The sequence below is a fragment of the Spea bombifrons genome, chromosome 7 (genome assembly GCF_027358695.1).
Source record: "Spea bombifrons isolate aSpeBom1 chromosome 7, aSpeBom1.2.pri, whole genome shotgun sequence".
Classification (NCBI taxonomy): Eukaryota; Metazoa; Chordata; class Amphibia; order Anura; family Pelobatidae; genus Spea; species Spea bombifrons.
The window spans coordinates 35676487-35693602 of NC_071093.1; the positions used below are offsets into that span (position 1 = coordinate 35676487).

Consider the following 17116-nt stretch of genomic DNA (forward strand, 5'->3'; position numbering starts at 1 on the left):
CATCTTTTTTAGAATATATGAAATTTTTGTATTTTTTATTTACTCTCAAATTGCTAAAGGTAAATATAACTGCAACATTTATGTGTAAAGTATCCACGATATACATGGATGGATAGATAGATAGACAGATAGATAGGGAAGCAGATATACTAGACAAAACCATATAGAAACATAGAAACATAGAAAGTGACGGCAGATAAGAGCCAGAAGGCCCATCCAGTCTGCCCAACCTCTGAGTACTCTCCTTTAGTACTTGCCCTTATCCTATATCTAGCTTGGCATTATGCCTATCCCATGCTTGCTTAAATGACTTTACTGTATTAACATCTACCACTTCCATTGGGAGGCTATTCCATGCGTCCACTACCCTTTCCGTAAAGTAATATTTTCTGATGTTACCATTAAACCTTTGCCCCTCTAGTTTATGCTTGTGTCCTCTTGTTGCGGTTTTATTTCTTCTTTTAAATAAACTTTCTTCCTTTACTTTGTTGATTCCCTTTAAGTATTTAAATGTTTCTATCATATCCCCCCTGTCCCGTCTTTTTTCCAGGCTATATAGGTTAAGATCCTTTAACCTGTCCTGGTAAGGTTTATTTTGTAATCCATAAACCATTTTAGTAGCCCTTCTCTGCACTTTCATTTAAATTTGTCAGGGAATGTAACATGTAATACATGTTGAAAATAGAGAGTGTAGAAAGCAAATGGGAATTGATTTGAGTGGTCAGTAGAGGGTTAACTCAACTAACTACACTAGACTTAAGTTGCATACCCATGTATGCTAATGCTCCAAAAACAATTGCACATTCACTAACATACACGTTGTTTGTGAGTGCCTGCGACACTTACTGATACATAGTGCTAGCTGTAGAGGCAAAATACGTGTATTTATTTAACAAAGGCGTAAAGAAACATTGAAACGAATATCAGCAAAAAGTATAAGCACCCATACCATGAGCATCCACAGAAACATTTCCCAGGGCAGAGGGGCAAAATATTAGCCTTATGCAAGGGGCAGTACATATGCAAAATTGCATGCCACTGGCTCAGAAACTTTCCAATGCGGGGAAGAACTATGACACCGGTTTGGATATGAAATCCAAACACACAGCGCTGTGATTACCAAGGTATACCTGCGTAATGCGGCTCTGATTTCAGCAAGCAATCTGCTTTTTTCATGAAAGGCCTCGTTTTTCGATGGGTCGTTGAATTCGAGCTCACAAGGTCAAGAAGTGAGTCATTTCTGCACATTGTCATTAGGATGGAACAAGTATATTACTAAACAACACACAGTGAACTATGTAACCGAACATACTATTTTGTCAAGGTTAATGGATACGCAATGAGAACTTGAAAGTAATTGGCAGCACTACAGACCAAAATGTACCTTCAACAAAATGCATCCAATTTTCTCAACCCGTGATGGCCATGACATATTTAGACTTATTTACTTAATTTTGGTATTATTGCCCAATTATAATTACTCAATGGATACAATTTTAGAGAACACAGCCTGCTTTAACGTTGTGCTTACCAATTTACTAATAAATGCAATTATTTAAGCAGTCATAGAACAGTTCAGTACCATGGACAGCTCCACTACAATTAATATATAACCTTTAGCTGAACCCTGCATAGTGTCCAATTAAATTCTATGAACTAAATACTCAACTTTAAAGGACCTTTTACAATCATACAAATATGCCATTCAATCATGTCAACTGTTACAAAGTATTATACATATACAGTAATTAACCATATAATATCCACACTGAAAAACATATATTTTTTTTCTTAAGACTACAATAAAATTTAAACATGAACAAGCGCATATATTTATTTGCATGGAAAAAATAATTATGTTTTATATAAAACCTCAAACACTGAGTATGATGTAGAGGACTATATATATATATATATATATATATATATATATATACAGTATATAGTATAGATATATATATAGATCTATATAACAATGGACGAGAGGTCACGGGGGGTGATACTTTTGGGTGACCTGCTCCTTAACTGTGTTGCTGCTCAAAGGGCCAGTTACAAGAGAGATCTTTGATCTCCCCGACTGTCCCACTTACACCATTTTCTGGTGCAGAGTATGAAAAGTGGTCTTATCACCATGGTAACTTGTGTAATGCTCTTGAATTATGCTTCCAAGAAGGAATTAGCTGTCCCTGCACAGTGCATCATTAAAGGGAAATTATATATATTTTTTAAATGGTGCAAAGCTTGAAGAATAGTCTTATACCCATAGCAACCAACAGAATTGCCCAATTACTAAATACAAATACATAATAAAACTCACATACTCCATCCTCCATAAATATCATAAAAAGATGAACACAAAGTTAAATCTCTGCCAATTAACCATACAGCTATTGTATTATTATACCAAACAGGAGACAGATCACCAAATGCAGGCCGCCTTCACAGGAGATACTCAATACTCAATCTACAATTTCTTCCGTTTCATATAGCACATGGGAGGATCTATAACGCAGACATATAACGCAGACATATAACGCAGACATATAACGCAGACATATGCCTATTTGAAGTAGGAAGATAAGTGATTTGTAATACTAAACATTTATTGCATTACTGGCATAAGTGAAAGCCTCATACTTCTAAGTTATTTTGTTCTGCCAAGTGACATAAGCTTTCCATCCTTAGCTAGGCATTGTTATGTATTTTTAAAAAATAATGATTATTGAAATAATTAACAAAAAAAAAGTTTTCTGTGTTTTTTTTCTATTTTTATTTAAGAAAAAAAAAATGATTTAAATCCTAGAAGAGTAAATAATGATATCTGCATGTGAACGCTCAGACAGTTTATATGTATTATGATATTTCTGGTGAAAAGCACAATGTTTTCTTTTTCATTCTGTAAACATTGTGACATGGAACGTTTACATGTTGTCGCATCCGTGACGGGAAAACATGCCTTTTTTTATATTAAAATCACACTGGATATAGTAACATAGCAGCGACATATCTTTCTGGCTTAGAACAGATAAATGCGGTATGGTGGTGAAAAGCAGGGTACACAAATTCCACACACCTCAACATTTCTAATGACAAAAGGGAAACGTGTTTCTATTGGGGGACATAGCTGTTATGGAACCATTATATATATCAGCAAGAAAAAGCTTATTGCTTTAATGAATATAAGCTGGCCTCGACCAATAAAGGGTTACACCTCACGCAGATACGTGAGAGACGCAAGTAGCAGTGTATTCAGTTATCTATATTTTACTAACCGCAAGCGCCATCCTGGCTATATCTAGTTGCAGGAAAGTATCTAATATTTGCTTCTAACTGTTTTCTGCCTTTCTGCCTATTTCCGCATAGTTTCAGGATTAACCAATTAATAAGTTTTACGTAACCTGACGTCCCTCTTTCCGGGGACTATATAATCTATAATATAAACAAAATAAAGCAGAGTGATTTTGGACCTGACCCAGAGTGTGTCGTGTGTCTTATTTCTCTCTCCGTGCACGTACATTTATATTCATATAATTTGGAGCAGTTCAACAATTGAAGAAAGGCTTTATTGGAAAGATCCAAAACATAGCTTTATCATGAGACAGATTCTGAGCTCCGGGAAATCAAGGTAAAAAAAAAAAAAAGAATACATGTATTAAAGAGGGGGTCTTCCTCCAAAAAAAGGGGCACATAATTATTATGCCAGGTCTATGCATTGATTGATTGCAAAAGAAAATGATAGCATACTCAAGAATATGATGGTACATATTTATAAATGAATGTGATTCAGAATATTACCAATTAACCATTTGAGTTATGGTGATTAATATGGTACATATTAACTCATTATGTATCGATATATGCCGATATTAAGGATTTATTGGGGAGATGTGCTAATTTCTAGGGAGCACCCACTCCAATGAAAGAATACTCTTAGGTTTCAACAAAAACAGCCAAAAAAATATATTCGCATTTGCCGTTAAATCCATTTTACGATTTACCATGTTAAGAGAGAAACAAGGCTAAAATGCATTGTAATCGTACTGCGCAATTCCTATTTGTAAACCTACTGGGACCTTGAAACTCAAAATCAGCGGAACTTAGGAGACTCCATTAGCAACCTGGAAAAATACACAACCCAAGACGTACACAGATGGGTCTCGTAATACTATAAATTCAACCATGGAAAAACTGTCTTCACATCTGCACGTCGGAATGACAGAAGAACCTTAAATGACCTCTGCCTTTTCCTGTCACCTGGAGCAGACAGGACCAGGGAACGGAGCATAGAGGAAAAACAATGGGGTTATGTAATTAGCTTATTTATAGGATTAAATCCGTTAAACCACAAATCTACTAAGCTTTTAATGAAAATCTACATTCCACAGTGTAATTGCAGCCTCCCCCTGCTTCTAATGAAACAGTTCCCCCTTTGTAGGACTCACGTAAATTATTTGCGGATGATCTGGGCATGGTTTCATAATGCTGCACATGAACGACGAGGTTTGCATCTCTTTCCATGTGGTCTGCTGTGCAATGACCCTGTTGTCGCATCACATCAGCGAGAGCCCTAGAGACAGGAGTAAAGTTGTACACTCAGATTAAAATTGTTTGCAAACTAGAGCCGAATAGAGCCGAAAGCAATTGATAACACTACATACCAGTATAAGTATACCAACTAGCAAAATGCTGCTGTTATACCACAAATTATTACTATATATTCATAGAAACATAGAATCCGATGGCCGAGAAGAACCATTTGGCCATCTAGTTTGGCCATCCAATTTTCCCTGATATACGACTCAGGTCTTAATTAGTTTTTGGACCTGTCTTATGCCTATCCCATGCATGTTTTATTCTCTCGCTGTATTACATTTGAACCAACAGATCCACTGTATAAAAAAGGAGTCATGTTTCATTTTAAAATGTAATAACAGTGCTTCTGGAACGTCTTCTTTAGTTTTACTTTATATTTAAATGCCCAATATTAAAAGTTAATTCTCGTGGTTGCAGTAAGGAAATGGAGAAAACAACAAATTCCTTTAACTTGTTCGTTACATTTATATATACAGCGTCAGCTGATTCTGTAGCACGGTTACAAAGGGGACAGGGAATATATTTAACAAATTTAAAATTGCTAATAACATTAACATATTCATATTCTGGTTCAGGAGGAGAAGAGGTCCCTGCCCTTGTGAGTATACAATATATCAGTTCATGTTGATAAGATAAGTTAGTGTCACATTTACTTCCCATCAATAGACCCCCCCCCGTTTACACTGGGACAAGGGCAGAGCATGCTAACAGCAGATCCCTGAGTATTAGTACGGGGAGAGAGGAGATTGTACCCCCTTACCTTTATTTCTTCTATATGCTACTGTAAGCATGCAGAGATCTCTAAGTAAGTCGGTTTTTTGATTCCTTTTCTTTTATTAACAACATAAAAGTGTTTAGATAACGAGAAGGGGATGTTTTTTTAAAAAAAATAGGTCATGAAATATATAGTTCTGTTGAAAGAAACAACCTTGAAGGCAATTGTCAATTTAGGTCTATGTGAGAACATTGCTTTGGAACCCTGAAAAAAGATTTGCTACACAATGTGCATTCACTATGTAGTTAAAGTAAACACCCTCCCCAATATTTCAGGGGATCTGTGTAGGGGGGTGGGATAGAACAGGGGGATTGTTAGAAGCAGGGTGGGATCATCAATGGTCCTCAGCTTCAGTGTCTTTAAAGGTGGCCATGTAAGAGCTGTGATCAGTTTCAAAGCACAGGGGGATTCTCTGATCTTCCCACTTAATATATGCCTCACATCATGCTCAGCAGTGCACAGGTTAACCCATTGAGGATGCTTTCTGAACATCATGACACTTGTAAGTTCATAGCAGCTGGAGTGCAACACATAACACACATTGACCAGGACTGACCATCTGGCACACAAGGAGAATGCCGAGTGGATCAGTGCGTCATGGAGCCTCCTGTGTACCCTTATTGCCACTCATAATGCGGATCCCAACCTTAAGTGTTGTGGTCACATGCTGCAAAATGTAAGAGCATAGTGTGCGGGTGCGTGTATTCAGCCATTGGCCATACATGTCATTCATTGGCCTCTGGCCTGCAAGTGCCTGGGCCAATTGTAATCCTTAGTCTGTCCCTGCATGTAATAAGAAAAAAAACAACAAGTATATGATTGGAAGTTGTAAAGTATATGTTGATGTGGATATTCTACCTATCAATCGTCTATATACGGGCCTAAATCTACAGTACGTCCCTATCGATGTCTCTAAAGTGGGGATGGAAGTAAGGATAAGGGACTATATGTTGTATATTGGCATTGGTTGTGAAAATACAACCAAGTACATTTATTTGACACATTAGCATAACTTCACTTAAATGTACTGACAACTGGGATACCCTTTTGTTATTTTGACATGTAGGCATCCTCTAATAATTATTACACATGCAATGGCTCTGATAATTCCCCCTGACCCAATTTTATGGAGGAAAAATAGTTTTTTTTTTGTATACTTTTGACACAAAACAATGCATCTGTCATGTTGTATTACATTATTTCTACAAGCTACATTTTGTGATTTAATAAAACTCAACACAACTTGACACACAAGTCACAATGAATCAAACAATTTCATAGAAAGGACTGGTCTTTTATGGGTTAGTGACTTCAACCTTTGGCACCAAAGATTCTGCACATTCAGACCAAGGGTAAAATGGCTTTTTTTAAAAAGATAAATAAAGGATTATTTAAATTGTTATTGATCGAAATATATCAAATTAATTGAAGCTAACAAAATAGATCCAAATTGTTTCATTCCATTGAGCATCTTCAAAATATTTTCATAGTTATTTACAGGGAAAATAATGTATTGATTTAAAAAAAATTTACTTGGGTATAACCAATTTGACATATATCATTATAGTGGTAATTGAAATAATTCTTGCTGCCTCTCAACATCAGATTAAAGCAAATGAGTTTAGAATAGTTGTTTTGGAAATCTGGATCTTAATCCCTTGTGCTATTACAATAACAAGTTCAACTTCAAATGGCTTCTAAATCAAATTACATTTATGAAAAGATAATGTGAAAATAATGCTGTTTCTTTAGACCTTTTGAGAAATATGTGTTCAAAACTTGGCAAGACTAAAGAAGTGAACCGTGCAGATGCATTTGACGCTTCCATATGCATTTCATACCTCCAAACACTCCCGGTTTTCATGCAACAGTCCTGATTTTACAGGAAGTGGGAAGCACAGGCCTGTTGGAGCGATCCTCTGATCTCCCATATACATTGCCTTTTGTTACACCGTCACTGTCCCTTTAATGCATGCTTGTATCTGATTGCAGTGTGTAATATGTGAAAATTAGTCACATAAAGTAGAAAAAAGCAGTTTTTTTCAAGCTGTCATTTATTAAAATTCCCACCTGACTGTTGAGGTTTAGTAAATCCACCAATTACAAAATATATTTACTTTCCCATTCACTAAACTGCTCCACTATGCATTGTGATGAGCTAAACCAAGTACATCACAGTTTAAACCCATTTAAATACATAAATTCTTATTTAAATCCATGTTTAAATACGAAAGGCTTATTTCAGAACATCCTAACCACTAGATGAGTTTAGGTGATGATAAGGACTATTATTAGAACCATTCGGTTACTTTCATTAGTGGGTCACTACAACAGGATCTTTGCGATGTGACTATTAAAAGGTTAATCTTTTAAGATTCTCGGAACAAACTGGTCCTCAGGATGACACACGTGAATAGTATAATAGAGTCTGAAATTTTTTATTTTATGTAAATGTATTGTATTTCTTGAGTAGAATTTAGCTTAATAGTGAATCCGCTTAATTATTATATGTATGCATTATCATCAAATAATTTATGCTTAAAAATATCATCATGATTAAGTGGCAACCTTTATCTACGGCCCTTGGCTCCACAACCAACCTTTTCCGTCATGGCCTATTGTTAATTGAAATGTATGCATTACAGAAAGGTAAAACGCATTTTGCCACTTTGCCATTCAAAAGGTTACATGTCTTCTGGGGCTTTCAAATGTTTCATGTGGGATTGGAAGGGCGACCATGTCTGTTTAGGGAATTCATGTCAGAGATCATTCATTTGCAAATATGATTTTGTTTAAAGGTCAAAAGTTCCAAATATGATGGACATTTATGCTGCTTTTGAATGATGTTCCTCTGTCTTTCCGTATTCACTAATAAAATTAAAGTGGCAAGATGACCACAACTCCACATTACCCTAGAATATTGGAATCAGCTCTTTGTCCCTGGCAGCAGCACACTTGGACTATGGATTGTCGCAAAAGGCCGATTAGCATCTGCTCTTCTAATAACGCTCATCACACCTATAACACAGAACACCTTACTCAATCACCCTCGCCAGCCATCACTGTGTACATCTGGATGTAGGGTAGAAATCTACGAACGCTTTGGTGTTCCACATGCATAAGCATGAAATGGCAAGTGGCTGTTGGTGGTCTGGTGCTAGGCAACTGTAAATTGCAAAAACCCTTTAAACACAGTTTTAAGAGACATGGAGCATTTTAAGAGGCCAATAATGTGAAACATCACCTTTAAGAGGATAAAAAACATGCATGCATCACATCTAAACTTTCAAAGTAGTCTGATTTCTATATTAAGAAGAAGTAAAAAAAATAAACATGTGCACTTTTTCCAGGCACTCCCACGAATGATAACTTTCTGCTTTCAGAATGACTTCAATTATCATCAGAATTAACTGATTCAGCTGTCAAATTCCCTGTCAGTTTGGTTGCTTTATTCATGTTTTTAGTTCTGTTCTCCTCTGAAGTTACATTCACTGTTTTTTTTCTGCCACCAACTGATAGTTGGATTACTATTTGTCAGCACAATTACTATTGAATTCACCCGGATCTGCCACATTGACTATCTGCTGTCTACATAAAAATACACAAACACAATTCAACAAGTGGTTGGTGATCATAGAGACAGAGGTGTGATTAACCGAAACCTGTTGTTCAGGCAGTATTTCTCACCATTATGTGTTCTTTTGATGTGATTTCTACTGTTCTATGCAGCCGTTTGTGCGACTGCCAGAATCTGTAGCATAACAAAGCACAAATAAGAATTTGTTAGGGTCGTTTCCATTGGGCTTTTTGTGATAGGAACATAGATAAGAAACAGATAAGAACCATTCGGTCCATCTGGTATGCCCATTTTGCCTGTTATAAAGTGAAACTTTTTTCAGTCCTTGGTCTTATGTTAGCTTAAGGATAGTCTAATGCATATTTCATGCACATTTAAATCCCCTCACTGTGTTAGTCACCACCACTTCTGTTTGGAGGTTTTTCAACTTATATACCACCCTCTTGGTAAAGTAAAACTTTCTTACGTTAGACCCTCTCCTTTTTCTAAGATTATCCCTGCATATACTGGAAGTGTTATTCTCAACCTGGTATTACGGCAATATCCAATGACAAAGTAACCATTGCAGCTTACTGGTTATCAAGCCATTCCTCAAGAACCTACTAATACATGTCTTTCCTGAATAGCTACCATGCAATGGTGGTATTGTGATCAAGCTTCATGAAAGCTGCAACGGAGATCTGTGTTGCAACAGCACTGACTCGCATTACTTTTTTCCTGCCAGTCAAGGGAGATCAGAGGACCTCCCCAAATGGTCCACGGGACAGTGGCACAGTTCCTGGTAATCATTACTGTCCTGTGAAATCTGGGACTGCTTTGAGATTTGAGGCTTTCTAAATATGTTTAAGGCCGGCCCTATCCTATATGCACTCATTTGGTAGGGGGCCCCAACTCCAATGTCCAAGATGAATGCATAACTTTGATGCAATGCACTCATCAAAGAAAGAAAGTAATCGTCCCTTAATGGCAATTAAGCAAATGTGGTCACCCTAATCAGGGGCCAGTTGGGGAGATCCCCTGCAACACAGACCTCCATTTCAGCTCCCATATGGTCACCACGTGACACTCTGAACACCACAAGGTGACTATTTCTGTAAGGCAGGTGAGTGGCCACACTATGACTCTACCCAATTAATCAACCAAGTCTCTCCCAACACGCTACTACATAGGAGTTCTGATTTGGACACTTGAAATGTTGGGGGTACGGTAGAAGCATTATAGATTATATTAAAACCAAGCCCAAAAAATTATTATTTTTTAAATATTGAAAAAATTGCATGGCAGGTTTATAAATCTATAAAAGTTGTTTTGAAACGTCCAATGCTATCTATAATTTAAACATAGCTTGCTAGTATTTGTATACAATTTGAAGAATCTAGTATCTGCATACCATGTTCTAAATTAGAACACTGAATATATAGTATATATCTGTATATACATGAGAGTTCTACAACTGTAATGTCAGGTCATCCATATAATCAAAGATTTAGTAACAGTAATATTTATAATTATGTTTTCACCATCTTACTGAGAAACGTAAGTCATTTATTTTGCCAATTAGTTATAATTACCTAAGCAAAGTATGCATAAGCAATGCCGGCTTAGCGATTCTGTAATTTCACGCACTCATTCATTATGTATTAGATTTGTTGTAACTTGTATATACTTTTATTACACCCATCGGAAAGACAGATTAAATCAAAGTATCGGTTAATTTTCACTTCTCAACAAGAGACAAATTTACGTGCCGTTTGTCCCTGGATACAGTATCTCCAGGGGAGCAGTACTCCTGTATTTTTATCGTGCCCCATAGCAAGAAAATAACTCTGGGTTGTGTAAAGTCATTCTGCATTGTGCTCGGTGAGGTGTATTAAGTAAAAGAACTGCCATATTTTTCTTTGTTTTTCCTATTATAATAACTCTTTGGCCAGTCTATCGTGTCTAATCCGTACCGGGCATGCTGGAACTAGATTAAGGATTGATTTATTTGAAATATAGATAATATGTTACTTTAAATAACCAGCCTTTTGTGTATTTTAATAAATACTAAATCAGTATTCTGAAGGAAACTACCTTAAAAGGTTCTGGTGATTTATTAAAAAAAAAATAACTGTAGGTTGCAGAGGAAAAAAGTTAAATGGCAGATGTAGGGAGGGTTAGTTGAATTGCTGATATTGGAAGAAAAAGTGTGGAGGAGTAAAGTGTATGAAAGCAACACTTGTTTGTCCGTTTGTGTTTGTTGGCTACTAAAGTTACAAAGTCAGCCTACAGTATGTGCTATGCCTTACTGATAAACATTCTCACCTAAACGCATGCATCATTTGAAACGTTCAAATAGTCTGAATAGTTTTCTTTCTATAACTGTTAAATAAATAATTTATTTAAATGTTACAAACCCAGCATTAACTAGATGTTAAAAAACTCACAGCTTAAAAAAAAATAATAAATGCATACGTAAATTTATTCATTATCACTTTTGGACTTGGTGTGGGTTCAAAAACATCAATCAACATTGGACACCCTATAGCTAAAAGGACTTTGTCGGTGGTACAGCATAACACCTATCACTATATACTGAGGCACACATTGACGGTGGTACAGCATAACTGCTATCATTATATACTGAGGCAAACATTGACGGTGGTACAGCATAACTGCCATCATTATATACTGAGGCAAACATTGACGGTGGTACAGCATAACACTTATCACTATATACTGAGGCACGTACTGACGGTGGTACAGCATAACACCTATCACTAGATACTGAGGCACACTTTTATTAACACACCAAAATTGGACAAAAAAAATAAATAACAATCTTAATATATATATCTTCTCCTAAACATCTGAACACAGATAAAAAAAATAGCAATAGAGAATGTTAAATATAATGAATTTATAATAATATAATAATAATAATAATATTGTCATTCATATATCTCAGGTATAACTATGGCTGCTATTTAGTACCACGTTAAATTCAATTTCCATCAACTATAATGTGCACATTTTCTTGTTCTGAATGGGTTGCTAAAGTTTCATCTAACGTTGACTCCATTAAGACCTCTTAATTGTCTAGTTTTTAAACCATCTCATTTATATCTAATCAGGCCTATGCAATGTATCTAATTAAAATATAATGAGGTTATTTTAATGAAAACTTAAAACTAATTAAATATGTCCATTATTCCTGTTGAGCATATTTAAGGTGTAAAATGCTTTTTTTTCAAAACTCATTGTTGCCCCTTAGTGAATTCTTCTAAGAATACTATATTCATCAATATTAGTCTAAAAACAAATCTCGAAACATGAAAAATGACTTAGCCCACTCGTCCTTAATATTCTGCACCCACTCAATAATGTACTGTAAGATCAAATCACAGAAACATAGGGATTTCAAATTCTAATTTGTGCATCACTAAAAGCATATCTAAAAGTCAGGACAACCTTTCCTTTATACTCAGTACTAGTAATAATTGGCTTTTTTTGTCTGTATCTGATTTCTGTTAATAGGAAAGAAGATACATGTCCATTTCCTTAGAATCTTGAAATATCTTGTAATTGTTACAAACTAGTAGTGTTTTCTTTCAACATTATATGGAGACAGCTGAGTTCCTCGCCCAAACTGTAGTGTACTTTATATTTTCATGAAAAAGCCTCTTTACCTAATGTATCAGTTTGTCTTAGTCTGTCAATTCTAATTTGTTTTCCATTTGAATATAAGTATTATAAGAAGTTTTGTGTTAATTGTCAGTGCTAAGTAAATGAAAGATAATAATTATATGATCATTAAGTTTTATTTTTCTAATAATGACACCTATACTAGAGTACTGAATCATCTTTCAAAACCATAGGCACATGCACCGTCTCCCTTTCACTCTCTATATATAATTGCTCTCTGGGCTGCTCTGGTTTTAAGGCCACTACCAGAAGTTATTGTGCATCTTACTTGCAATTCCACTTACAGCCCCTAGGGTGTACGTTACTCATGGTATGCATTTACTCATTACCTGGATCATTTCTGTGTTTTGTTTGTGTCTTTGTGTATTTCTTTCCTGTAACTGTGTTTTGGACAAGGCTGTGTAGTACTCACTTTGCATATTGTCTTCCAAATTTAGGTTGCTTTGTTACAAGGCTACCCCTACTCTTACTCCTAATCAGGTAACAATCTAGAATAAAATAAAATAATAAAGGTTAATGAAATAGTGGTTGGATTAGGGGTAGCTCTGTTCTTATTGATTTTTATGATAAGGTGTGAATATCTGTCAATTACATTCATATTACATAATCACCCACTTTTCCAATATGATAATATATAGTCCATGTCTTAAAGTGGTGCATTCAGGGTAATATGTAGTCAGGCTGTGATCGTCATCATTTGTTCACCAAATGTAGATACACAACTAAAGTAATATAGGTCAACCGTTAAATACAATAGGTATTTGCATTGTTCGCATTGTATTTTCAGATTTCTTGTGTTGGTATATTTCCAATGTTAAAATAATACAGTGATATACTTATTAAATTGTGTTTTCACATGTCTTTCTAGCCTAAAATCCTTGCTATAGAATTTTCCAGCATATCGCTCCATTTCTAGATTATTAATGTAAAGTACAATATACATCAATATCAAAGCCTGAAAAGCGAGCTTTAGTTTCTATTCTCTGTGTATGACTCATCCAATGTTAATAGTCCTCTGCTACCTGCTCCCCTAAAATATAGTTTAATAAGGAATTTTAATTGTTCTCAGAACTTTCATTTTCCTTACTTGTTCTGAATTTTTTCAGAAACATTCCATATAGCTCCTGTTAATTTTGTGGAGCCTCTATGGAAAAAAGTAGAAGAGTTTTATTTAAAATGACAAAAAATGTTAGAAGCATATCTGGGAACAGCTACCTGGAGCCCCTCTTGCGTGAGAGTCCCCGCTGACATCGGTGGGAGATCCCGCTGATGTCATGGGCGGTCCTGCTGATGTCAGTAGATGGTCCTGGTGATGTTGCTCCCGCGACCCAGAGTTTCTCTGTATCAATCCCCAGACCCAGAAAAAATGTGATAGTCGTACAGCTATACTGAATCTAACACTAGGGACTGATTAGGGTTTGAGCAGCAAAAATGGGAAGACTAGATGGGCTCTTATCTGCCATCAAATTCTATGTACTTTAACATAAAAACACAATAGATTTACTTAGAAATGTAGAATTTATATCGTTGCAACTTGTTCATTTTAAAAGAAATACACCTTTAAAAATCTACAACAAAATTGCCTTTTCTAAGCCCATGTAAAGAAAAACATTTTTGTTTGTATCCAGCAAGTTATTAGATAACCCCAGTGTCACTGGCAAGAATAATCAGGTCAAAGAGAAAATGAACTATAAAGTTATCTTATTTCGATAAGTGTGCATGATGTATACAATGCAGTCCTCCAGACGTTCAGGGACAACCTGGTTTCTTTTGCCATTTAGTTGAATGAAGAACTGCTCTTGAAACAGTTTTAGGCCAGCAGAAAGGTTAGCAGAAAATTGCACAAATAAAGGGAATCCCTCAGGAAGCCAAAACATATTTCTCATATTCTTTGGACAAGGTTCAAAAATGTGTGCTCTAAATCCATACAGTGGGGTTTATGAAAGGAAGTGCCTATTAACAGCTAAGTAAGATAATAAGAAATTCCGACTGGCCATCGTACACTTCTGGCAAATGTCTGGTGGGCCGATGCCCGATAATCTCTCCCACCCACTGTCCAGGCTGGTGTATTATTGTAGTCACTTTTGTCTCTATGCTGATATAAAAGTACAGTTTGCAGCTGCATGTTATTTTCAAGTCATCTTAACTCAAACTCGTTCCTCCTCTGTCACCTGGTAAATTCAATGCAACCACAACTATAGTCTAAAGTCTCTCTCATACATTCAACTCTTAGGCCAAGCTCCTATTGATAAGTAAACAAGCTTGTGGCAAATCTGTAAATACTGGAATATCCAATCAGCTAGACACACAAGGAGTCCTATCAGCCTTTAGCACTGCCTCCTTTTCTTTCTCAATGAGGGTAGGGGAGGAGCATTAGACCACACCCACCTACTCCCCACCCACTTCTACCCCTATGCATGGCTAGCCCCACCCCTTAACAAAGCCATTACTCTGCAGAAGGTGTGCTTCTAGGGAGTCAACCCTGAGGTCCCCAGGTAAGCATTGAGGGTCACCTCAAAGACGACATTGAATCATTTATCTACTGCTCATGTCTTCTTAAATTATTTATCAGGCATGTGCAATCGTTATCTTATGTCTGACTTATTGGTATATAAAATTGTCATCATATGTTTTATTTACCCCAGAATATAACCGCATGTTTCAGACACAATAATTAAGATCTAAAACATTTATAAAGTCACAATCTAAATAAATGAATAGAAAATAAATAGAAAATTCTACATGACAGGTTGGGTTGATACTTTCACACATTCCATGCAGAGTTACTTTAACGGTTAAACAAAGTATCTGACAGCATCTTGCGATGATGTTTTCACAAGCTCTGGCATAAATGGTCTTTTTTTTAAAACATGTTTCTTTATTATGGCAAGATTCAGTTTGTTTAATATGTTAAATATGCAGACCACATTATACTGTCTGGAAATAGCCTAAAAAGTGGAACAGGCTCAGCGTGATGACAATAGTTTTTGGACTAACTGCCTGGTTTCACATGTTGCACAGAAATTATCATGGATAACACTATAAGATACAATAAGATCAAAGTAAGCCGCCCACAGCTTTTGGAAGTTACCATAGCAACTTCAAACATCCATTAATTTTTTGTTTGGAAAAAAAGGCAGTTTATGAACCTTTGAATAACACAGACAAAATGATTCTTCTGTGCCTTTGTTTAATTTCTCCTTTGAACTCTGTCAGAAGGCTTGGATGATTTGAGTGGCATAGGAGGCCACCAAAGAGTTAGAGATACCTAATGTTATTTAGTGAAGCATAATAAACATTGTGCAAATATGAAATAAAACACTTTTTTATTTTCACTTTGTTGAGTTTTTTGACATTGGGGTAAATGGCAGGGGTAGTATTTTTTTTCACTGTGAATACCTAAAGATGTACAGCACTGGAAAATATGGTGCTAAAGATGGCGCTATATAAATCAATAATTGTTTATATTGCAAAGAGGACATTTTGGAATAGAATGGGGAAAATATTGATATGGAGGCTTTCTCATGCAAAGTGTTCAACCAGTAGTAGAACAAAAGTTGCCCAGTTAACTGGAGCACCAGTATTATTGAATATGTATCCTGGTCCCTAAAGGCTTTACTCACAAGGCTGGCGCTAACTATAAGCAAGGTAGGTGCCAGCCTAGAGCGCAGACCTACGTGGGGGTGCCTGGTCTGCGGTGGACTGGACTACTGGTCCACCACTGGAGGAGCAGGGCCAGGGGTGGGGAGTCCAGTCAGCTACAGAGGAGGACTGCAGTTGTAGGGACATGAGGCCTCTGTCTCACTGCTCTCTCGCGGTCATATTGTGACATTATATCACGGGGTCACCAGTGAAGCCGGGTGCACCGCCACAGAGCACTGAGATAGAGGCCTCATGTTCCACAGGACTTCAGCAAGGTAAATAATGGGAAGAGATAGTAAGAAAATGGAGCGATATAGATATATGGGAGAGATAATAAAGAGAAGAAAGAAAGGGGAGAGAGATAGAGAGAAGAGGTAATATGAGGAGAAAGGGGAGATATAGCGAGAAGGGAGGGATAAAGAGAAAGAAGATGGATGGGAATAAAGGGGAGAGAAAATGAGATAAGGAAAAGTTGCAGAGATAATAAGAAAGGAGAGAGAGAGTGAGAGACTAAGGGGGAAGATAGGAAAAATGGAATGAGATAATGAAAAGGAGGAGAGATGTGGCAAAGGGGAGAGATAAAGGGAAGACATTAAGAGAAAGGGGAGAAATAATGTGTTTGTATTTTGAAAGTGTGTGTATGTCAGGCAAGTATGTCTATGGGTAAGCAAGTGTGTAGATGCAAAAACAAGTATAAGCCAGGATGTTAATGTTTAGTGACAAGCGTGAATTTGCATGTGTATGTATGTGTTTATGGGCAGCCATGTGTTTTTATGGGCAGGCATTTATAAAAGTAGCGTATATGTGTGTATTTTGACAGTCTATACATTTCTGTTACATTTTTG

At 36.3% G+C, this 17116-nt stretch overlaps 1 protein-coding gene across 2 annotated transcripts in view; it reads right to left on the reverse strand.

Annotated features, from left to right (window-relative positions):
• Nucleotides 1-17116, reverse strand: part of SHISA9 (shisa family member 9) — a 107965-nt gene that overhangs the window by 78559 nt on the left and 12290 nt on the right. For both annotated transcript variants that reach the window (XM_053470447.1, XM_053470446.1), the window contains exon 2: nucleotides 4443-4567. In XM_053470447.1, coding sequence (XP_053326422.1) covers nucleotides 4443-4567 — 125 coding nt within the window. The remainder of the gene's footprint in view (nucleotides 1-4442; nucleotides 4568-17116) is intronic.